At 36.8% G+C, this 23,726-nt stretch overlaps 3 protein-coding genes, 1 long non-coding RNA gene and 1 other non-coding gene across 7 annotated transcripts; 2 read left to right on the top strand and 3 right to left on the bottom strand.

The window, feature by feature from the left end:
- Window positions 1–81: 81 nt before the first annotated feature.
- LOC112695291 (protein LEAD-SENSITIVE 1) lies at window positions 82–2,108 on the bottom strand. Its single transcript, XM_025747571.3, has 2 exons — window positions 1,781–2,108; window positions 82–971 (listed from the first exon to the last, which is right to left on the bottom strand). The coding sequence occupies exons 1-2, from the start codon at window positions 1,872–1,874 to the stop codon at window positions 250–252; spliced, it is 816 nt and encodes a 271-aa protein (XP_025603356.1). The 5' UTR covers window positions 1,875–2,108; the 3' UTR covers window positions 82–249.
- A 793-nt stretch (window positions 2,109–2,901) lies between these two features.
- On the bottom strand, window positions 2,902–8,042 carry LOC112695289 (bifunctional fucokinase/GDP-fucose pyrophosphorylase). Of its 2 annotated transcripts, none has more exons than XM_025747568.3 (7): window positions 7,454–8,042; window positions 7,106–7,370; window positions 6,554–6,918; window positions 6,256–6,382; window positions 5,038–6,159; window positions 3,709–4,442; window positions 2,902–3,528 (listed from the first exon to the last, which is right to left on the bottom strand). In XM_025747568.3, the coding sequence occupies exons 1-7, from the start codon at window positions 7,802–7,804 to the stop codon at window positions 3,136–3,138; spliced, it is 3,357 nt and encodes a 1,118-aa protein (XP_025603353.1). In that variant the 5' UTR covers window positions 7,805–8,042; the 3' UTR covers window positions 2,902–3,135. The 2 variants fall into 2 exon arrangements, with proteins under 2 accessions (XP_025603353.1, XP_025603354.1); XM_025747569.3 differs by having other exon boundaries at window positions 5,143–6,159.
- Window positions 8,011–8,084, bottom strand: TRNAV-AAC (transfer RNA valine (anticodon AAC)). Its single transcript has one exon. It is a non-coding gene; the product is annotated as a tRNA-Val (tRNA).
- Window positions 8,085–12,443: 4,359 nt separating this feature from the next.
- LOC140173321 (uncharacterized) lies at window positions 12,444–12,982 on the top strand. The gene is made up of 3 exons (XR_011861936.1): window positions 12,444–12,596; window positions 12,688–12,737; window positions 12,831–12,982. It is a non-coding gene; the product is annotated as an uncharacterized lncRNA (long non-coding RNA).
- Window positions 12,983–19,322: 6,340 nt separating this feature from the next.
- Window positions 19,323–23,295, top strand: LOC112695285 (probable serine/threonine-protein kinase WNK10). Of its 2 annotated transcripts, XM_025747560.3 has the most exons (8): window positions 19,323–19,541; window positions 19,671–20,150; window positions 20,424–20,461; window positions 20,690–20,917; window positions 21,014–21,234; window positions 21,328–21,485; window positions 21,589–21,991; window positions 22,176–23,295. In XM_025747560.3, exons 2-8 carry the CDS (start codon window positions 20,037–20,039, stop codon window positions 23,096–23,098), a joined length of 2,085 nt encoding a protein of 694 aa, XP_025603345.1. In that variant the 5' UTR covers window positions 19,323–19,541; window positions 19,671–20,036; the 3' UTR covers window positions 23,099–23,295. The 2 variants fall into 2 exon arrangements, with proteins under 2 accessions (XP_025603345.1, XP_072053986.1); XM_072197885.1 differs by lacking the exon at window positions 20,424–20,461.
- The last annotated feature ends 431 nt before the right edge of the window (window positions 23,296–23,726 follow it).

Here is a 23,726-nt window from a genome sequence, read left to right as displayed (position 1 = left end):
TGAAAATACTAAAAGTAAATGTGTGTGTTTTTCATGCTGCACGGCAAAATGGTTCAGTTGCTGCCCAAGTAGAATGCTGGATTTGGAGCAATCAAAAGGAAAACATCGGATTTTATACTTCATTAATACTGAATATTATATTATTGTTACATCACTCCATGCACAAGTTGAATAACTAGAAACCAATAGCACTAAGGTTAACATGAAGGTCCCATAACCTAGGCAGATACGGATGAATAAATGGCCAAATCATCTGACAGTGGTAATCTGTGTGTCTGAAGTTTCCACTCCAGGATCCACCACCTCCTCCTCCTCCTCCTCCTCCTCCTCTTGCATCTGATCAGGGCAATGCCATCCCAAGTTCACGGCCAAGTCTTCTACTCCAACCTTGATCACATCACTTCTTACACCAATGTCAGTTGCATACCTGCTCATGCAGTACATTCCTGCTGTTACCGTTGCCACACCAACAGGACTTGGCATCAACAACTTGAGTGGAGAAGAAAGCATTGCAGCCAGCGGGGCACCGATAATGGAAGAAGCTTGGCCACTTCTTCCAACCCCTTGCTTATCCACTATCAATAGGCCAGTTCTGCAGTACAAAGCAAAATCCTCACAATTGTTCTGAAACACATTATAGTTGCCAAACCCATTTTGAAGCAGATACATTGCCCGATGGATCACGGTCTCCGGTGGATCAGATAATGCAGTAGTGCACGTGCCTCCCCGTATTTTGGTAAGAAAAACGGATGGTGAAACACCATACTCAAAACAGTAAATGGACCCATTTCGAAGGAAGCAGTCTAGGCAAGAAAGAACCACACCACTGTTTGGCTGCCTGAATCCGCAATCGGGAAAGATTGGACATGGGTCTGATGTTTGATCATCCAGGTCTGAAGATGCCTCGGTGATTGACTTCAAGTTTCGCGCAGGTCTGAAATGCACAACCTTGCTTCCCCCAACAAAAATCCCTGCATGGTAACACAAAAGACTTAGATTCCACAATCAACACACCAGTTGCTAAATACCATTCTGAATTTGGTTTGGGGTTTTAGAGCTTTTCTAAGAGGAAAGGTTAACAAAACTACATAAATCTATCAAAGAGTCTAGGCATAACATAAATCAAATGTCCTACATGTACAAACATATCTAAATTTAAACAGAAATAGTCAGTATTTTCACTACAAATCCAAACATTCATCAAGCAAGAAGTTGTCAACTTATACATGCTACTAATCATAGCAACTGACATCAATTAGAAGCTGTCAACTTAAGAGCAAACCAAATGACGGACAAGGCTAACCCACCAACATTAAGAATCTGAACAAAAAGTGACCACAAAGAGCATAAAATGATTCCCGGACCCTGAAACAAAACTTGCATTGTCCAATCTCCAAAGCAACTTAATCAGATCTCCCTATCATGTATGTTGACTTTCAAACAAAAACAATCAATCTCGATTTATATAACCTAGTTTACGAGGGGGTCAATACGAAAACCCAAATTGAATGACAAAACAAACAAATGCAAATGCTTTTTCCGGCCCGTGGCAGGGTGAGTGGATCCTTCAACACCACCAACACCGACACAGCTTTTTTTTCTTTCCATAATTCAGTAAACATTTACCTAAATCAAATGCATGGGTAGGGGGAAAAAAGAAAAGAAAAGGTTGAACTAACAGAAAGAAGCCACATTAAGGAAAAATTAGATAGAAATTGTGGAAATGAAGGGACATTGCAGAGAGAGAGAGAGAGAGAGAGAGAGAGAGAGAGAGAGAGACCATGATGAGAGTAAGCGAAAACAGCTCTGTAAGTGTAGATGTGATCGCCAGGCTTGATTTCATGTCTCAATACTTTGTTTGTAAGCAGACCCATCTCTCACTCGCACTCACTCTCACTCTCACTCTCACAGTCTCACTCACTCCACACCGCTTCGCGTTCCTTCAGCACTTAGCATATGCATAAACAGAGAAGGAGTATGACTTTTTGTGCCATATTCGATGGACATGGAGAGGCCCCACACATCATCAACCACATTTTCTTTTCTTTTCTTTTTTTCTTTAATTACATGGAATGTAATGAATGGTTTCCGCTCAACGACTTCCACCAAATCCATGGCATGTACTGACTAATGACTCTATTGTTTTTGCGTCATAATTTAAAAATGTATTTGAATTATTAAAAAGAAGTAAATCCATCCTTAACTTTTTAATTCAAAAATACATCAATTTCTAATTAATTGAAAAATATAAAAACATTTTTAATTTTTTAAAATATGAGATATTTAAAATTTCTATCCAAAATATATAAGAATGTACTATAAATTTCTGATACAGATTGTGAGATGGATCCCAGATTTGTAAGTTGAGGCAGTCGTCGAATTATCTGACTGGAGTAATGAAAGGTGATATCTGCAAAATCTCATATTGATTAATGTCGTATATTCTAATTATTTTTTTTTTTCACTGTATTTCCCGATTCGGCAGGTCAAAGACTAATTCGCTGCTGGCCAATGAGTTGCTACATGCACAAGGCGGAATTTGAAACGACACTTACTTAAGCGGACTAGTGAGCTAACCATTAGACCAACCCAATTTGATTGTATATTCTAATTATTATTTACATGACATTTCACCTTTGGACTATGCAGGTCCATTGAACATACTATAGTATATGCCCATCTATAGCCCATAGGCGATTTGGAAAAAGGAACGAAGTTTCTGCATCGAAGCAACAGATGCTGCTTTGGATTCTTCGCTTCATTAACAAGTGATGCTCTTCTAATAATTTAGGTCCCCCTCTTTTCATCTTTTATTATTCTATCCTGCTTTGCACATCATCACTTTTTTGTAAATAAATATATCTCTATGAAGGGAATAAATAAGGTGTGATTATTCAACTATTTATCAAGAAGAGATCATTAACAAGCATGATTACAAAACATTAAATAATTTGACAAATTTGGCTGAATCTTGCATCAAGTCTTCCTATAGCTATACGGCTAACACTATCTACATCTGTGCGTTTTACATTACACAATTCCGTGAACCCTCAAATCTCAATGTACAAATGAATGGGTTGTAGAATAACAACTCAAGTTTCCAACAACTATTCGTATTATTCACTATCATAAATTCTATAGAAATATCTGCCAATTGTAGATTTTCGCATTCAAATCTTTGTTATCTTGTAGTCTTTGTCTCAGTTCCATGGCTTGATCTGCATCCTTGGCAAGCAAGAGAGCAAACCCACCGCCGCCAGCTCCAACCAGCTTGTACCCGGAGCAGTATGGACTAGCAAAAGAAAAGAGCCTGTCAACAGACTCGTTGCTGCAGTAAGGATCAAGCTCTTGATGCAATCTCCAAGCTTCCAACATTATCTCGCCAAGTTCATCAATGTCGCAATTCATCAAAGCTTCTCTCCCAATCTTCGCCAGTTCAACAAGGCGCTTGATACTGGATACAAGAAGGTTATCCCGCCGAAGATATCTGATCACCACTTTTTGCAAAACCTTATGTGCAAGTCGAACCTATAAAACAGTTCAATATGCAATCAAAATCACAACTAACTAAAAAGATGATGTATCAAGAGAAGTGTTAACTTCAAAATGACAAGATAGAAAGGTGGTGATGCTGTATTTGAATGCATAGAACTCTCTGTGCAGGAACAGAAACAGAAAAGCAAGTTCCTAGTATAATATAATACTTACTTGACCAGTAAATACAACAAGTAACCTTTGCTGCAACTTAGAAACCAACTGAGGTGAAGCTAACAATGGAATGACTTGAAGCCGCAATGGAATTCCTGGAAAGCTAGAAGTACATTTGATCCCAGGGTATAATCCCCCAATTTGGTCTTGCCACCCACCTCCAGTGCCCATGAGTTGTTCCAACACCAAAACAAGTCTAGCAACATTCTCAGTGCTGTCGTCGCCATCAATTATCTGGAGAAGCGCTTTTACCACTGCAGCAGCTAAGATACTAGAAGTACCTAATCCACTTCCACGGGGGACATTGGCCCAAGTCTTGATTTTCATGCCCATGTCTACAAGAACGTTGTCATGAATAATGCCAGTCACAAGTAAGGCAGATTTGACCAACCGAAATGGATCATCTCCATCAAATGGAGCAGAAATGGATTTATAATCTTCAATATGTAACTTGTTGTTCACATCATCAGTAATTAATACTCCGGTTGTTTCAGTTGTCTCTATGACAGTGCCAATTGGAGCAGAACCTTCCAAGCTTATTGCCATATTTAGAACACATCCAGCACGCTCGATGCTCCATGGAGGGGTATCACTCCAACCCCCAACAAAATCTACGCGTACAGGTAGTTCTACTTTTACCATTCTACGATGGAAAGGCTCATGAGTGTGCCCATCATGGTGGTTATTCTGGTACTCAAGACAGGAGAGGCTACCAGGTGACTCTGATAAATGCTCTGCAGAAAGGAGACTGAATTCAGCTTCAGAAATTTCATTGTTTCTAATTCTTTTGCATAAACTAAAGAAGCAATTAACTAGTTCAGATATGGAAACAGAGAATATAATGTCTAAATTAAAAAACTAACATAGTATGTTATAAGTTGTAACCTGTCATTTTCCGTCAAAACTCGAAACACTCCTGCATCCTTTCACAATTCTAATATAATAGTATTATGAACCTCAAATATAGAGACAATATCTGGAGAAACTAATATAACCAACTTTAGACATAAATGCCACTATTTTATCTTCAAAGAAAAATTGGATTTTCAATAGTTTAAATGCTACATTGATTCGCAATAACCAGTACGTTTGTCGTTTCATTTCATTATTTGGCACCAACAGATGCGCACAATATCATGTAAGAAAATAATGTCCAATTCATTATGCCTTGTCAAAAGCAAATGATCCTTACTATGAATATAATTTAATATCACTTCTCTTGTTGTTTCTCCAGCTAGGTTACCCTAAGTTACAGCACAAATATTTAAATGATTCATGTTTATGCTTCCTCAACTAACTAAAGCAAAAGACAAGTCATCAAAACTGTACCAAGAAAAACCCTACTTCTCCCACAACACACACATATCTTGGGGAAGAAGAGAGAGAGCTGCAAGTTTGTGTGTATGAATCTTGGGGAAGGATTAAAGTATGTACCCTTAAATCCATATCTTACTGCTGAAGCAGTTTCATCAGCCACAGCGGCCCAAACTTTGGGCTCCAGCTTGCATGCTGTCACTTCATCATTGCAAGCTCGAAGAAGATCAACTTGCACCTGGTATGCCCGGCTTTTGGGAAGTATATTGGAGTTCTGCTCTTGAACTTTTGGACACATACCCAGAAAATCCATGCATATTTCAACTCCAGAACCTTCCTTTTGAAGAATTTCTTCACATAATTGAGACAAATTGCGACCCAGCATTCCATAGCTAATGCACGCTTTTGCAATTCCTGCTGCAAGATCAGCTTGGTGATTGCTAGAACCTATGCACATTGTTGAGAAATCAATTGATCTATGCAATTCCTCCAGGCTGATGCGGCTGGAAGATCTCCATAACGAAGAAAGCATATGTTCAGTTTTTGGTTTAGCTAAGCCCATCAACCATAGTGCAACGTTAAGCATCTGAGAATAAGGAAGTATAGGAAATATTTTCGAATTCCATAAACACTTCTCATCGGTGCTTGAGGACTCCCATAAATCACTTTCTTGAATACCCAAATCATGTAAAACTTTCTTCCAAGGTTTCCCACAAAATGTGCCATCTCTAGAAAGTGAACTTTTCGGGTTATCATGAAGGCCACAAAATACTAGAACTCGTTCTCCACTCCCAACCAAGGGAACCTCCCAAAGACAATGGCGATCTGGAAGCATGAATTTGATTGAATCCTCAATGCTAAGATGATCATCAAGAGCAATGTTGACTCCAACAACTATACATAAGGAGCCAATTTGTATTCCACCCGAAATAGATGAATCATATATTAGAGAATCTTCTCCAATAGAGACTCCTGGTGCAATTTTACTAGAAAGAATAACAGCAGATGCTGTAATATCAGCAGCTGTTGTTGCTGGAATAGAACACAGGTGTCTTCTCCCTACTAATTCTGAACCAACTCCGCTGAGGTGTTCTAGAACTTCATTTGAGGTTCCAAAGTGCAAAAACAACAAGTCATCTGCAACATAACAATACATGAAAGAGTAAATTTTTGTACAGATGGGTACGAGGAATGTTACATATAGAGATAAGAATGCAATTAGGCTTGACATACAGTCACAATAGCTGAACATCTTCTGCTTGCCTAATTTATTGACCAGTTCTTCACCCAATGGACGCTTTCTCAACCACTCATGCTTTGCAGGTACCCAGGCAGCAACCAAATCTTCATATAAACTCATCTGCACAATGCAGACCAAGTATTCTTGGATAAAATAAAACATCGGACATACTCCAAACATATACAGTGAAACATAACAAGAGCCCTTTCCATAAATTTCTTTGTTTCTCGGTTGCTTTCTACCATCTTAAAAAGTGATGCTATATATTTAATACAAAAGAATCCACTATACCTCCTTTTTTATCTTGATGAGTTCTGAAATCATTTGCTGAGAGGACCATGAAAGGGTAACAAGCTCTGACCACGCCTTACCCCTAACTGCTATTATTCCAGTATCAAGAAGCGTTCTACCATCAGCTAGAACTGCCTTGCTTTTAACAAGCTCTTCTACGCTAGGTTTCTGCAGGAGATTATCTACCAAACTCACTGCATAGTTTTGAGTGTTATTTTTAGTTTTAGCTGCAACAATCACTCCATGATTTGAAGCAACATCAAGGGTGATTGGAACAGTGATGATGCATGAAGTGTCCTGAGGCAGAGTCATGGTCGATGCATCAAAACATGGAAGAACATCCCCGGTCATGGTTAACATCCCACCTGCAACCATTGAAAGAATCTTGCAAGGTTTAAGCAAACATCACCACTCATGATGAAAGCAAATTACAATGTAGACAAGGAATAGCAACAAGGAAAATAAACAAATCGCTTCTGAAACATACATAACCCTTGTCTACATAGCACAAGAAGAGTACACAAGTATGATATAGGTAAAGAGAGAGTGAACCTTCATTTCCAAAAGCTTGCCTGGCACAAGAAGCAATAGCAAGAATATGGTCAAAGAGGAGAGGAACAGGACCATCTGGATCATCACCGGCCAAATAGGGAAGCGGAAGGAACACCTTCCCCATAGGGTTAGCCCATGGCACCCTCTTAGAATCCCCACCCGCATGGAGCAGCAGAATGTGCTTTTTGGCCATCAACTCAGCCATTGCCACGTCATGACCATCACCGTCACCGGCACCACTACCACTGCCATTTGTGCTTGCAACCTGTACAACAATGGAGTAGGAATCAATCCAATCATTTACTTTGAAATAACGGAATTATACGTTAGCAGCAATAAGATCGGAACCTGTGAGTGGAGATCGGGGGCGAAGTGGTTGCGGTAATGGAGGGCGAGGGCGTGAATGGCATTGAGAGTGGCAGCACCGGATCCGATGCGGTGGCCTTCGGGGTCGGGTACGGCAAGGGTGACGGTGGAGGGGGCGATCCGACCCATACGCTTGGCCCGTTGGAGCTGCCAGGTGTAGAGCTGGGCCTGCTCGGGGCTGGCGGCGGTTAGGAGGATGGCGTCCCAGGTGGGGACTCTGGATGGGTGGCGGACGGAGAGCCTGAGATGGTACCATGATTTGCGGAGGAGGGAGGCCAAATCGTGCTTCTGTTTGGCCCGAGAAGACCGACCCGCCTTTCTGCTGCTCTCCATCGTCGTAACCAATTTGTCGGTGGTTCTCTCAGCTGCCAGACTGAGTGAAGAAGCAGTGAAGACAAGACGACGAAAGACCAAATCACCGCAAATAACCACCTTCGTCTTTCTTTGATGTTTGGCGACAAAAAATTGACAACTTCATAAATCATAACTGCCGCAGACGACCATTAAAATGCAAAGAACTAGATAACAATAAAATAACATGGCGTCGCCCGGACTCGAACCGGAGACCTTCAGTGTGTTAGACTGACGTGATAACCAACTACACCACGACACCATCTTGTTCATAAATTTTTATTTAATTATTTGAAAATATGTTTAGGTTGTGTAAAACTTGTCTGGCTACATTTGATTTACATTTTAATTTCAGTATTTTTTTATTTTTTGAATTTTGTTAAAAAAAAATTCAATTAATAAAAACAATAAATTTACCATTAGAGTTTATAAGAGGATACATGAAACTGAGATATTATTTGTGTCATTTTCTCTCCTAATAATATCATCATTTGTTTGCATACACATATAAATTTACCATTAGTCTCATCATCAAAGGGAATGTTCAAGGTGGTTTATCATAATAAAGATAAATTTTTTTCTTAGCATTTGTTATTTTCTAAAATTTCTTAGAATGATTATTGCTGTGGACTATAGAAAAATCTTATTATCCCATTTAATTACTGCATTGTAATCATTTTGGGGGATGGGGAGGGGGAAGGGGAGGGTTAGCCCCGTTTCAATGCTAAAAAAAATTGGAGACACACTTTGTAATTAGACATGGTTCAATGCATTTAAAAAAAAAAGAAAAAACATACAAACATAACGAAAAATGGTATTATATTACATAATATAATTATTAATGATAAAGAAATATTTATGCATAATTTTTGCTTAATGCATTAAATAAAATTTTGTATCATATTATCAATTTTTTTAAAAAAATATCTAATTTCGAGATCAATAAAAATAACAATAATGTGTTAGGGTTTACTGTATTTATAATTGAGAACAGAATTTTATATTTTAGTTGTGAAATTTTTAATTTGATAATGTGTTGAAGATAATGAGTCCGATCATTCAAATTTTTTTAAAATTGTAGATGGATGATCTTTTGATTATCATATTTCACCATGGAGGGTCATTCATTACAGAGCATGATGGAAGTATGTCTTATAATGGTGGAGAGATTTTTAAGTTGTCGGAAGTTGATATAGACACACTGGATGTCTTTTTCATTCAAGGCTACCACAAGAATATTGGGTATGACAAGGTGACTCAATCTTGGTGGCTGATGCCTAATAGGTCATTGCAAACTGGTCTAAGAGCTATCACAAATGATAAGGAGCTCATGGAGATGTGTTACCTTGCTCAGAAGAACAAGGGAATTATCCATGTGTACTACGAACATGGAGTCTCTGAACCTTTGTATAACGAGGAAGCAGAACCAGTATCATCTAAAGACAAAGAGTTGATGGTGATACAAAATTTTATTCCCACCCCAAACTTCACCACCAATTATCACAACCAAACCAAAAACCATCACAATACCATCAACTCCAACTTTTAAACCAAGTCACACCATTATCCCTACCCAAAAAAATCTTTATAACAAAGCCTACTGATAAATTGTCTCTAGGACCAAAACAAAAGATCCTACCTACTGCAATTTATGTTGGTAAACCAAAGTCACCACAAAAAATATTGGTCCAACCCATTGCAATTTTTATATCTAAGTCCAACCCACTACCAAAAATAATGGTCCACCCCAATAGAACTAAACCCAACCCACCACAAAAAAAATGACCCAACTTACTGCAATTCTTAAACTATAGTCAAAATTAAAAGAAACCAAAAAGTCTGATGTACTAAAGAGAGGCTCTAAGAATCTAAAAAGTGCAGCATCACATAGAAGGAGGACTTTAACAAGAGCAGCTGCTACTGAAACTATTGAAAGAACAATTGCTAAGAAAAAACAGCTTCAAACAGTCTTTGTGGCTTTGTCTAGCTCAGAAGAATCCTCAGATATCCATGACAATGATGATAGTGTAGAGGATGAAGCATATCGGCCTGGTGGTGATGAGGTGTCTAGTGAGAAAGAAGAAGTATTGTGAAGAGATCAGCAGGAAAGAAGACTAATGTTAAATTGAGAAGTAAGACAGATAAAAAACTTACTAAACAAAAGAGAGCTGTTATGGTTGAGGATGATGGTCCGGTGTGTTCAGACTCAGGGTATGAGGATGATGAACTAGTTTTTGGATCAATTCCTGAGTTTAGTGATATGGCACCATATTATGATGTCCAAGATGAAGCTTATAATGAATCTGATAGTGGAGACTCATGGCATTCAAAAGAAATGAAGACTCCTCCGAACTCTGATGATGAGTTAGAGGATGTTGATTCAGATGAGGTCTTTCCTGTGTTCAGAGAAGGAGGAAGGCTTGGAGAGCTTATACTTGAGGTTGTTATGACATTCACTACATTGATAGAGTTTAAAGAGGATGTTCATGAATATTGTATTTAGGAGGGTAGGAGGATCTAGTTTAAGAAGAATTATAGTGTAAAGATGAGAGCTATGTGTAAGGATGAGAGCTGTGGTAGGCTGGTGTATGCTTCTAATAACAGTAAGAGTAATTACTGACAGATCAAGACCTTCATGGATGACCACACCTACGCAAGAAAGATAAAAAATAAACTGGCTAATAGGAAGTGGCTAGCCTGTAAATTGGTGAAGAAGCTAAGGAAGTATCCTAATCTAAAACACTCTAAGGCTACACAATATTTTAAGATAAAGTGTAATTTGGATTTGAACAAGTCTTCACTAACTAGGACTTTAGAAGATATTAGAGCTATTGTGTTTGGTGATGCTGCTGCCCAATATGGGATAGTGAAGAATCATAGGCTGACACTGCTGAAGAGTAATCCAGGCTCTACTGTGACTGTTGGTGTTATACATCAGCTCAATCTTGATGATCATCCAATCTTTGAGAAGATGTACATTTGTTTGAATGCGTGTAAAAGAGGATTTTTGACTGGTTGCAGACCTCTTATAGGCTATGATGAAACTTTTCTGAAGACCTAGCATGGTGGTCAAATCCTATTTGCTATTGGCCAAGATGAAAATAACCACATATATGTGATTAACTATGCAATTTTCCCTGTTGAAAATACTGACAACTGGAGGTTATTCTTGGAATTACTTCATCAAGACTTGGGGGATTACAAACAAAATAAGCTGTGTTTGATAGAGGCATGTAATTAAGTTAAGTTTATTGTGTATAGCTATTACCTAAATCATTGATTGTCTTTATTAATTGTTATATAACTAGTGTGTAATTAGTATCTATTGTATGGAAGTTGGGAGAAAGCAGCAACTGACTCTGAATATTTTTGCTGTGTAATTTTGAGTTATTTTGTACTTATTAAAATATCTGTATAAGTGTAATTAGCCTATTATTTGGCTGCTGTAAGTAGTCTATTATTTGGCTGCTGTTTTTTACTGTAGTTAGTCTGTTGATAAATGTTAACTATTCATTTCCATAGTTGTTAAACTTCTGTATATATATATTGGACTGCTGTTTATACATGTTTTACAATGTGCTGATGATATGGATGAGGACTAATTCAATAAGTTTAAATGGTTGAAAATGGACCAATTAGATGTCACTTATGAAAGTTTAGGGACCACTTAGATGTCACTTATAAAAGTTTAAGGATCTCTTAGATGTTATTTATGCAACTTCAAGGACTATTTTAATGCTCGATAACAAATCTTACAACTACTGTTTATATTGAATCAGAGCCTCATCCATGCAATTAAGGAAGTATTTCCAGATATCCGTCACAGATTTTGTGTTTGATATTTATGGAATAACTCCAGTAAGCAATGGAAGGATCTCCAGCTTAAAAGGCTATTGTAGAATTGTACAAGGTGTACTAGCTAGGATGGATTCTTTGAAATTATCAAAAAAATTGAGAGGATTAATAAGGATGCTTGGGATTATTTGAATAAGTGGCCTAGAGACTCTTGGAGTCGAGCTTTCTTCAGTAATGCACCTAAAATAGACAACATCTGCAATAATACTTGTGAAATCTTAAACTCTAAGATTAAAGAAGCTAGAGCCAAGCCTATTATCACATTCTTAGAAGAAGTCAGGATGTACGCAATAAAGTCTATAACTAGGAACAAAGTCAAGCTTAATTTGGACATTGGAATTCTACCTCCAATACAGCGCAGCAGATTAGAAGAGATAAGGAAGGAATAAAAAAATGGGTCCCTATGTGGTTTGGTAACATAAATTACGAGAAATTTAAAGTTTATGGCTGGCCAACTAATATGATTGTGGATTTGGAAAAGAGGTTCTACACATGTGGTTTCTAGTGTAAACCCCGGTCAAATTAGTAGATAATTAGTCAATAAATTAGTTTTTAATAAGGAGGATTAGAAATGCAAATATTATATCAAATTAGAACAGAGCTCATCGAAATGAGAATTTTGACACTAATTTCGAAAAAAATAGTCCAAGATTGGACCGGACGGATCGAACCGATAGAACCGGACCCGAACTGGGCTGCCGGTCCAACCGGACCCACACTTTAAATGAGCCCGCGTTCCTTTTCTTCTCCATTTTGGCTGCAGCAACGTGAAAGTTCCAGGGAGAGAAAGGAACGCCGAAACCCTTGCAGCAAATTTCAATTCGCCGTAGCTCCTCCGTCCGAGGTCCGATCGCCACACCATTTGCAGCCACGCGTCTACCGCGTCGAATTCTATGTTTCTACCGGAACAATTTTATAGGTAAGCCCTTAAATATTCTCAGCCACTCTTTTCCCCCAATTTTTGAAATTTGAGAAGGAATGTTGAATTTCTTTGATTTCTGATGTTTTAGGATCCAATTAGCTTGAGGAAAATGTTTACTCTTACTTATGTGAAGCTTGGGTAAGGCGAGGATACGATAATTCTATTTTATTTTTATTGAATTTGAGCTTTGAATATTAAATTGGATATACATATGTTATGAATGTGTATTAGGTTATGAATAAATAATTGGAGCTTGGAATTGTGGATATTGGAACTTGGAGGAAGCTGAACCTAGTGTTTATTGAATTCTGGAAGGGCTGTGTTTGTTTTAGAAGGGCTGTGTTTATTATAATTAAAGTGCCTTTATCGTTGCGTGGGAATCGGCTAAGGTATGATTTAGATTTCTTGCATTTAATATATAATATTCTGTGAAAACTTAGGCTAGATGACCATAGGATAAGTTGGAATGCAGGTGTATATTTAATGTTTAGTAATGGGTTGATGAATATGCTTGGTTTGGTTTGGTGATTTGTTTGTAAGATGATATTGGTTGCTAGTTAGATCTTTGAAAGGATATATGATTGAATTGTTGATTATATGGCTATATTTTGGTTTGGTTGAATGATGATTGATGAAAAGATATGGAGCTTGTTGAGGATTATTATTGGCAATTTGGATTGGTGGTAATAGGTTTGAAAATGATTGGAATGGAAATTTTGAATGAAAAATGAGGTATTTTGTATTAAAAGCCTAGGATTTGTGAACTATGATTTTTAGTTGAATTTTGGTTGTTGGATTTGAATATTGTATGAGTATAATTGTTGATCTGAGGTAGATTTATTGTGGTGATTGTTATGATGATGAGGAAGGGTATGTTGAATTGGAAAGAATGCAGGTTTGGACCCGAAAAGGGTGACAAAATTCGAGTTTTAGAGGAGATGCTGTCGAAATTTTATAAAAATTAGAGGTTTTGTTTATATGATTATTTAAAAAGATTTAGATTCAAAGGTTATATGGTTTGATTTTGAGTTATTAAGAAAATGAGCATGTTTTAAGTTTGATTAATTTAAAAAAGAATGAATTATGTTTTGAATTGGAACTATTGATGGACGGAGTAGGAGGTGTGATAATGAAGGATAAGGATTGAATATGATTGATGTATGATGATTAATGAGATGCGATTGAGAATGATGTGGATGATGATGAATTATAATTGAATCATTTATATGGCTTATGAATTTGAATGATCTGAGATACGAGATTCCCTGAATTAAGTGTCGTGGCTTGCCACCATGTGTACCAGGTTGAAAACTCGATACTCTGTTGACCCTACAACGTAAGTGTGACTGGGCACTATATAAATTCCTGGGAATGTTACCCCCATTGAGCAATATTGATTATTTGAGATAAAGCTATGCATAGACTCTTGGGGATGCACGTCGGGGGACAGTCTAAGTACAATTCAGACTTGTCGTGTTGGCTGGATAACCAACAGATGAGCCTCATCAGCCATAGGACAGGCATGCATCATATGCATAATACTTGAATTACTTGCTTGTGCTTTAATTGGGTGTGCCTATATGTACTTGCCATGTTAAATGTGTATTTGTTACCTGCAGTAATTGTAACCTTCTTCTACTTGCCTTTATTTGCTTGTTTGTCTGTGAAAATGCATGATGGAGTTGGAGGTACGGAAGAATGGCAGTATGGGACTTAGATTTTAAGGTTAAGTTAAGTTAGGTTTAAATATTCTTAGAAAACCACCTCTTATGACTTCTATTTAATACTTTAAACTTTACAAGCTGAGTGTCGGCGTTCTAGGATTGCCTCTAGCATTCCCAAGATCTTATATATTGTGTGTGGCACCTTTACCATACTGAGAACCTCCGGTTCTCATTCCATACTATGTTGTTATTTTTTAGATGCAGGTCGAAAGGCATCTCGTTAGGCGTCTGGACTCTTGAAGTGGAGTGGTTACTGGATGGTTTTGCTGTACAGTGATGTATATATGTGTACTTAGTTTTCTCTCTACATAACTTGTTCTTTTTATTCTCTTAGAGGTTTATGGAGAGGCAGGACTGTGTATATGAACTTTTGGGTTTTGGATATGTATGTATATATGCATAAATATTCTCCGGCCAGTCTTGACTTCGCGAGCTGAGTTAGGAGCTTATTATTTTATATCTTTGGCACTCTATTCCTACTTCTGTTATCTTATGTTTAATAAGTTAAGGTTTTCTTTGCACGCAAGTTAACTCGTTCCTTGAGCGTTGCGCTTTTATTTCACGATTTTTTATTTCCTCTATTCTTCAAGGCTCCTAGCATATTATAATTCTTATGTTATTATATAAACTCATTTTATTTTAGAGGTCGTAATACCACTCCACCTTTGTTTTACGACTTAAGCGTAAAGCTTAGTGTGGTAGGGTGTTACATTAGGCAATTAAGTGGTAATATTTCTTTATATGTTTATTGTTATCTTATTATTGTTGTCCATGAGTGGCAATTGAGATTATAGTTGGCTTATTATTATTATCTTTGTTGTTGTGTTAATTCTATTTAGGGATGTCATGTGTGCATGCTTTTGCTGCATTAGCAAGAACTGATAAAAGACTGGATGAATTTTGTCATAAGTGATTAACTATGGAAGCATATAATGACACATATGTCTTCCATATCAATCTAATTTCAGGTCAAGCACTATAGAAAAAGTCACCATATAACAGACACAAGCACCAAAGTTTAGAAAGAAGCTAGGGTCACTTAAGAAAAAAAGAAGAAAGGATGCAGATGAGGAGTCGAGTGGAAGTAAAAAGCAGAGGATTAAGTTAAAAAGAATTTATTAAAAAGGTCGTTGTCGTTATTGTAGTGAAGCAGGACACACCAAAAGAAATTGTGCAAAGAGAGCTGCTGATAAAGAAGAGGCTACTACTGCTAATGGTAGTGAAGGTCACCAAAATTTCTGCTTTAGTTGGACTGGTAAACAATGGTGAAGCCATCCTTGTCCCACAACCTCAGACTGAAATCCAACTTAAACTCAATCAACCACCCTTGTAGAAACTGATAACTCTCAACAGGTTTACAGTATTAAATGACATTGATTTTATTAAATATATATTCTTATCAATTTTACTAATTATTTTACATATTTTTGCTGATAGGTTTTACCCACTTCTATTAGGCCACCAAAATTTCCTTCCAAAGGAAGTTGTCCAAAGTCACAAAATTCACTTCAGGAAGCAGCAATCCATCAGCAAGTACCCCATCTGCTGCCACCCTACTAGCTAGCACTCAACCAGCAACGAATCATCCACCTAATCCTATGCAAAGTGCAACACATCGGATTGCTTCAAGCCTTGCAAACTTCATGAAATTTGTGCCCAACCTAAATTCAGACCACCCAAAATAAAAAAATAAAAACTTAGATTATTACGTATACGGAACAATTAGTGTTTTTGTCCATCTATTTTGTTTGGATTGTATACTTTCAATGCTTTTTTAATTAGGATCCTATGGCTTTATGGCTTTGTAAGGTCTTAAAGCCATAAATATTATAATATGGATGAATGGATTATCTCATATTATTTTTTCAATTTCTAAAATACGCAAGCACAGTGATGTCATTTACTTTAATTTGCATTTCTTTCAAACAAAAAGATAGGTACAAGTACAGGAAAAATATGTGCATATAACATGTCATTTATTTTTTACCAGATACAATTGGCCAAATTGTCTATCTAACTTTAATAGAATAACAATTCCCATAATCAGCAGCATAAATACAAATACTAAAATCCCACCCATTTTTAGAACCCTAACTTCAGACTCTAACCTCCCAAGTTTTCAAGCAATCTTCATCTTGTATTCTTCATTGTCAATTGAAGGGCTTGTTCTACCATCACATGATATCACATCTTCTTCTAGAATTTTATTTACCTACAGAAATAATCCACACCACCTCTTACCTATAGTCTGTACCCAAAAAATTGAATCAGCCAAGTTCATATTCAAAAACAAAGCAAACAACAACAACCACTTACATTGTAGTTTGGACAACCGATGAATGATCTCTCTGGGTTAGAATCCATCCCTGACCATCGCAACACTAGTCTCGACCCACATTCATACCATTCTGGCAAATGCAAATTTCTATTTCTATTCATTTTTCTCATAATGCTTCCAAAAGATCATGGGGTTTTTGAGCTCCCAGCAGCGTTGATCGCGCTAGCCATAACAGTGTAGCTTTGAAGATGGAGAAGAGCGAAGAGATGAGAAGAGAGTGTGCAATATAGGGAGTGATCTTCAAAATGGGGGGGGGGTAGGATTTTTAACTTCAATTTAGGGACCAAATTGAATAAAATAAAGTGTACTCATCCACGTCAGCTAGCCGTTTCTTCGCCAGCGTGTCACAGAGGAGTCCAGATCAGCTTTTTGATGGAGCCAAGTGGATGGGAATTTCTAGAAGGACGTCTGTGGATTCTGGCGTACAACTTCTGGGATGAAATTGGGTAACTATTAAGTTTGGAGACTATTTCGAGACTCGAGTGTAACTTCAGGGACCACTTTGAGACTTAACTCAATATTTCTTACATTTTGAGGGTGTGAAATCCAATAGTTAACTTCTATAGTTTTGAAGTGATTAAGGATCAATGCAAGGAAGGTATTTAGGGTGGAAGCAGGTTAGGTCAATCCTGCAATAAAATTTATTGGCCTAAACCTGACTTACAACATATTATAGTTTGGGTAAACTATAAAAAATGTACTTGAATAATTTTATTGTTGATAAAAATGAACCCAAATTTTGCTATCGATAAAAATGTTCTCAAATAATTTAAAACGCGACAAAAATTATCTAATATTAAATATATATTTCTCAAAAAAATACGTTAAAGATTGAATTTTGATGCGATTTTTTACAAGTATGATTAGAAAAATGAGATATTATTATTATTCTTAAAATTTGATAATTTTTTACTAAGTATATTTTTTGTGATTTTTTAATATATATATATATATAGAAAAATCACCAAATTTTAAGTATGAAAATATATCATTTTCTTAAGCATGTTTACAAAAAACTGTATCAAAATTCAATCTCTAAGGCATTTTTAAAAATACATATTTACTGTTGAGTATTTTTGTTGCGTTTTTAAATTATTTGAGTGCAATTTTGTTAGTTATAAAATTATTTAGATGCATTTTTGGTGATTTACCTATAAATTATTTACGAATTATCAAGCCTGAACTGTTATGAATTATTATTTGATTTGAAATTTGTTAAAAGGTCATATGATTTTAAAAATATAAATAAATAAATAAGTGAATGTTAGGTTGATAGGTGGAATGCGTAAATGGAGTGGTTAAATATGATTGTTACTGAAAAAAAAATGTGTTAATGAGATTAAACTACTCGAATTTTGTTACCATAGGGATATTAGTAAAAATTGATGATGTATAAGGGGTATGAATGTCATTTTTTACTGATCTTGCTACCACTATTTTTATTATGGATTTGGATGATCAGCTGGTTGGACCACAGTTTTATGCGAATTTCGCTGAGATCATACGAGGTGACAACGTTCATCAGTACCAAAATTCGATTCCAGGCGGTCCGTCCGAGCCTCCGGAGTACAGGCCACAGCCAGCAAATGTACTATTCCAGGTTCCTGAGTTCCAGCTCATAGTCGACCTGAATGAGCCCGCAGGCAACCCGTACAATATTTGGTTCGGCATAGGGGGACGCCGCCATCTGCATTTGGAGTTGGGCTACAGGATGCTCCACTCGGAGATTGGCGAGCGACCAGAATGAGGCGTCCGACTCGGTGTGGCACAGGCTTGCACTTACTTGGTCCATTCGGGGCCGAACATGATGATGATGGTGACCAGCAGTAGCGTCCATTTTGTTAGTTCCGACCGTTATCATTGTATGAATTATGACTTATTTATTTTCTATTAGTTTTAACGACTTGTGACAGTTATATTTGTATGACTTATGTAGTTAAACTTATTTTGTGTTAGTGTTAATGCCTGGTGACTATTATTTTTGTACGACTTATTACTTATGACGATTACGTTTTGTATCAATTCGTGCATTTTGCATAATAGGTTGTTACTATCATAGAGGTATTCCTGATTTTTTTTATAGTGAGCCACTCTCCTCATAATCCGCTACAGGGTGTAACAGATTATGCTTTCTACACATTTGGTCATAAATCGCTACAGGATGTAGCGATTTATGTGATGTCAAATTTTCAGCGTAATCCGCGACATAGTATAGCGGATTACGTGTATTTGAAATTTGTGTTAAGATATGGTGAATTACATATAATTGGAATTATTGTATTTTTATCTATAGTTTCTAATATTGTATTTGCATAAAAGTTTCTTTCACTCATTTTATTTATGTAAATTAATTTAATAGTTGATTATATATATTGAATAAATTTATATTTTTTACTTATAGATCGTCTACACGTTATATATATATCATGTTTACTATCTATAACTAAAAAATATAAACTTATTCAATGTTTTAGCTTAATAGTACATAAATGGTAGGAATCCTCTTCTAGTTTAGAGATATACAAGAGAATTAAAATTAAAAATATGATATATTGTGAACATGAAATTTATAGGTAGTTTAAGTATCAATGAATATTGTAAATTAATTATGAATAAATAAAAGCGATTTATATTATTGTGTATTGGGTGTGTTAGGAATGTGGAGTGCAAATGAGTTAGGAGTTGGTAGAGTACTTGGTACGATATATGATGCGGTATTCATGGGACTAACTGATACTACGACTTGCCACCGTACAAGTGTCCGTTCCCTCCTCATCTTCAGCTTTCGCATTCACAAATCACACCCGCTTTCTCTTTCTTCATTATCACCACTCACCAAAACAAAACAAACCAAACTAAACCAAACCACACCCTCTCTAAGTAAATTTTCCTCCTTGATTTTGTTTTGTTTTGTTTTTCTCGTATTACTCTACCCCATAGTTTTCTGTTTTCCTCATAGCAGGTGATCTAATGAGATATCCCATCTGTTCAATTTTGATCCTTTATTAGGTAATAGCAGCTGGGCTGGTGAAAAGAATGGATTTTTTGAGGAAGGTTGTTCTGGGTTTCGTATGAAGATGAATTTTTGTTATGATATGGAAGGTGGGGTACTGGATTTAGGTTCACTGCCTCAAACCATCGTTATCGAATGCCGATACATGTTGCGATCGGCATTCGAATTGTTCTCCAATATTCATTCCAAAGCTTTCTCTGAAGGTGGTTGTTCTTGTTCATTCATACCTCTTGGAGCAGAGCAGCGACACCTTTGACCCACCACTTTTTAGTAACAAAAGAAAAAAAAAAGAGAAAAAGAAAACAAACAACAAAGTATATCCCCGGTTTTCTTTTATTTCTGGAATCTTAGCATTTTTCAGGATGGATTCTGATTCTGTGTTGGCATTGCCTGAGAGCAATGGATTCAAAACAAGGGACAGTCATGATTTTGAGGAAGACTTTGTAGAGAAAGATCCTACCGGCCGCTATCTTAGAGTACGACCTCGTTTATGTGTTTTTCACGATTCAATGTGTTTTGCATGTCATTGTGTGTTTGAATCTGAAAGACTGAAACTGCAATATACAATACACACAATTTGAACGTTTTCTGCTTCTGCATTTTCATCAGTACTATGCAGTATATCATTATGTGAATGAAGAGTTGATTCTTCTTCCATGAATCATCTTTTTTTTTTGTACTTTTTCTTGTTTTTTTTTTTTAATTATTAACTGTTTTATTTCTTGTCTTGCTGTTCTTTTTCCCCACAGTACAATGAAATGTTGGGCAAGGGTGCTTTCAAGACTGTGTATGATTCTGATACTTGATTTTCTTTTCTAATTTCCCCTTCAGTTATATATTTAATTATATTTTGTTCACACTTCATTGTCTTCTTATTTCTGCACAGGAGTAACTTAATATATTACAGTAGATGTCTCTTTAACAAGTTTAGCCTCCAATTATATTTCATGATTCTTGAAGTAGTGAAAGCGGGCTAATTACTCTACTGCTTTTTCCCTCTTTCTCTTGCTTGCAGTTATAGGGGCTTTGATGAAGTTGACGGATTAGAAGTTGCTTGGAACCAAGTCAGGATTGATGAACTCCTGGGATCTGCAGATGACGTTGCGAAGTTGTACTCCGAAGTAAACCTATTGAAGTCTGTGAACCACGAAAACATCATTAAGTTCTATAATTCTTGGATTGATGATAAGAAGAAAACTGTTAACATTATTACTGAGCTCTTCACATCTGGAAACCTAAGACAGTATGCTCTCTTGCACCTATCACCGTTCCTTTTCTTTATGTTGTATTGTTGAACTATTATGCACACATGAATCTCTTGCATGCTTGTTGCTAACAGATACCGGAAGAAGCATAGATATGTTGACATGAAAGCCATAAAAGGTTGGGCTCGACAAATTCTTCAAGGTCTGGTATATCTTCACGGTCACAAGCCGCCTATTATTCACAGAGACTTGAAATGTGACAACATCTTTGTAAATGGGAACCATGGAGAAGTCAAGATCGGAGATCTCGGTTTGGCAACTGTCATGCAGCAACCAACTGCTCGAAGTGTTATTGGTGCCATTTCTTTTCTTGAATATTGATGTTCTGGATTTTTCATCGTGTTAACACCATGCAGAGTGCTGAATTTGTAAATTTTCCTTGTAAAAGGGACCCCCGAGTTTATGGCTCCAGAACTATATGAAGAGGAATACAATGAACTCGTGGATGTCTATTCTTTTGGGATGTGCATGTTGGAAATGGTTACTTTTGAGTACCCGTATAGCGAATGCAAGAATCCAGCTCAAATTTACAAGAAAGTTACCTCTGTAAGTATAGTGACAATTGATATATCTTATAATTCCATGCTCGTTATCTGAATAACTGCAACTGCATTTCTTTTCCCCTCTACTCTGACTCATTTCATTGCAGGGCATCAAACCGAATTCCCTTAACAGGGTGAGTGATCCCCAAATTAAGGAGTTTATCAACAAATGTCTTGTTCCTGCATCTGAGAGGTTGTCTGCAGAGGAGCTTCTTAGAGACCCATTTCTGCAAGTCGAGTGTTCCAAGGATCCAATCCTTAATCCCTTAAACTCACCTACTAAATCTCCAAAGGCTATAGATAAGCCGAAATCTGGTCCTTTGTCTATAGACTTCGAGGCTGACTCCAAACATGTGTCTGTGATTACCTGTGCTGAAAACAGCCATGGAAGTTCACATTGTCCACTTCTGGAAGTTCGGCGTACATATAAAAACAATGAGTTTAAATTGAAAGGGACCAAAAATGATGATATCACAGTGTCATTAATCTTGCGTATTGCTGATTCTTGTGGTGATTATATGCTCTTTCTATTTTTCTTTTTCTTTTTCACATGGGAAAGATACCAAAGATGTAGTTTGGTAAATAGAAAATAATATCTGACCTAATTTTGACAAGCTTCCATGTTGGTAGTATTGAATTGATACCATATAGTTCATCTTCCATAATGCAATGACTTAGTTTCTATTATTCGCAGGTCAAGTAAGGAATATACATTTCCTCTTCTACCTTGAGACAGATACTGCAGTTTCTGTGGCATCAGAGATGGTTGAAAATTTGGAGCTGTCCGATCATGATGTAGCCTTCATAGCTGAGCTTATTGATTACTTGATAATGAAGCTATTACCTCGGTGTAAGCCGCTGAATGAAGGAAATAGTCATAGTCAGTGTCCTGTGCCAAGCAGTCCTCGCACTGAAGTGATTTTTGATCAAGACAACGCACAGCGTCCTGTCCAAACCAATGTTCCCTCTGAATTGGTTTTCAGTCCTGTCCAAACCAATGCTCCCTCTGAATTGGTTTTCAATCAAGAGAACTCGACTCCAGTTGATTCTAACCAAGCAGAAGATTTTGAGACAGCCAACAGAAGCTTTGTGTTTAACAATGGTGATAATGCTGCTTTTGTTGGTGAGTATAATTCTTCTCCAAGTTTGAGTAGCTTGGAAGATCAAGATTGGCAAGAACCGGCAGAGGCTGATATAGCCATTGAAGATGCTTGCATGAAAAATGAATACTGTCTTGATTCTGACGCTGATAGGAGTGAGAAGGGATTAAGTTGGTCAACCTTAGAAATGAAGCTGGCTGATACATTCTGGGAATGTTGTAAATTGCAGGCTACAAACTGTGCTGCAGAAAGCATTGTGCTGAAAGGAATCTCAAAGAACTCTTCTCACTCTACAATCCCAGCCTTTTGGGGAACACCTAATGCTTTGAGCTTGACAAGCAGCAATTCTTCTTGGTCTCCAACCGACAAAGACATCGAGCACGAGCTAAAGCATGAACTCGATGCGATCGAATTACACTATGAGCTTTGGTTCCAAGAACTTTCAAGACAGAAGTTGGAAGCATTGGAAGCCACCAGAAAGAAATGGACAGAAAGGAAGAAACTGATTGTTCATTGATCCTAAGATTGCTGCCCTTCCCCTTTTGCCCCTGGTCCAAGTTTTGTAAAGCTTGTGATATTTACTATTATTATTTGTACATTGGATGCGGCTCTTTTTAGTTAAAGCCACCGTCCGTACTCTCAGCCTATTTTCACAGGTTTCAGAGATTTTATTAAATTAGTATTGCCATCATATATGAGAAGGGCCTTCTCCAACCATTTGTTGTTAATACTACTTTGTTTAATTTTAAGGTTCATTTAATAAAGTAGTTGCTTTTGGATTAGCATTCGCCTACAAGCAATCACGAAAACATTATTTTTGTGATTTCAAAGTAATCAATGCTATGCAAATGAGACTAATATAAGATACATAAAAGAAGAAAAAAAAAATCATTCATCCACTCTTTGTCCGAAAGATTTAAAGTTCAATTCTTGATAAATTTCAAAAAGTGAAAAAATAGCATAAGATAAATAAACGAAAAAAAAAAGAAAACCCATTAAAAAATCAAGCAAATCCAAAAAAATTCTTGCTTGAGGGAGAATGTTAGAGATATAACCATTAATATTGTCTCTCCTATGCATTTACACTTTTGGACAAACAAGTAAAGTAATTGATATCTGAGTGGAGTTGGTCTACATTGCATAAT

This window comes from Arachis hypogaea, chromosome 6, assembly GCF_003086295.3.
Source record: "Arachis hypogaea cultivar Tifrunner chromosome 6, arahy.Tifrunner.gnm2.J5K5, whole genome shotgun sequence".
In the NCBI taxonomy this organism is placed as follows: domain Eukaryota; kingdom Viridiplantae; phylum Streptophyta; class Magnoliopsida; order Fabales; family Fabaceae; genus Arachis; species Arachis hypogaea.
Note: the sequence above shows the minus strand (reverse complement) of the source record. Positions and strands in the feature narration are given on the sequence as shown.

Excerpts from the sequence above, each read along its gene's own strand:
- LOC112695291 (XM_025747571.3), bottom strand. The coding sequence starts at position 1,874 with ATGGGTCTGCTTACAAACAAAGTATTGAGACATGAAATCAAGCCTGGC. Across the intron at positions 972-1,780 it reads TTTCGCTTACTCTCATCATG|GGATTTTTGTTGGGGGAAGC; the intron begins GTCTCTCTCTCT and ends GTTACCATGCAG.
- LOC112695289 (XM_025747568.3), bottom strand. The coding sequence starts at position 7,804 with ATGGAGAGCAGCAGAAAGGCGGGTCGGTCTTCTCGGGCCAAACAGAAG. Across the intron at positions 7,371-7,453 it reads CCCCCGATCTCCACTCACAG|GTTGCAAGCACAAATGGCAG; the intron begins GTTCCGATCTTA and ends ATTGTTGTACAG. Across the intron at positions 3,529-3,708 it reads TTGTTGTATTTACTGGTCAA|GTTCGACTTGCACATAAGGT; the intron begins GTAAGTATTATA and ends ACTGTTTTATAG.
- LOC112695285 (XM_025747560.3), top strand. The coding sequence starts at position 20,037 with ATGGATTCTGATTCTGTGTTGGCATTGCCTGAGAGCAATGGATTCAAA. Across the intron at positions 20,462-20,689 it reads AAGGGTGCTTTCAAGACTGT|TTATAGGGGCTTTGATGAAG; the intron begins GTATGATTCTGA and ends TCTTGCTTGCAG. Across the intron at positions 21,992-22,175 it reads GCGTATTGCTGATTCTTGTG|GTCAAGTAAGGAATATACAT; the intron begins GTGATTATATGC and ends TATTATTCGCAG.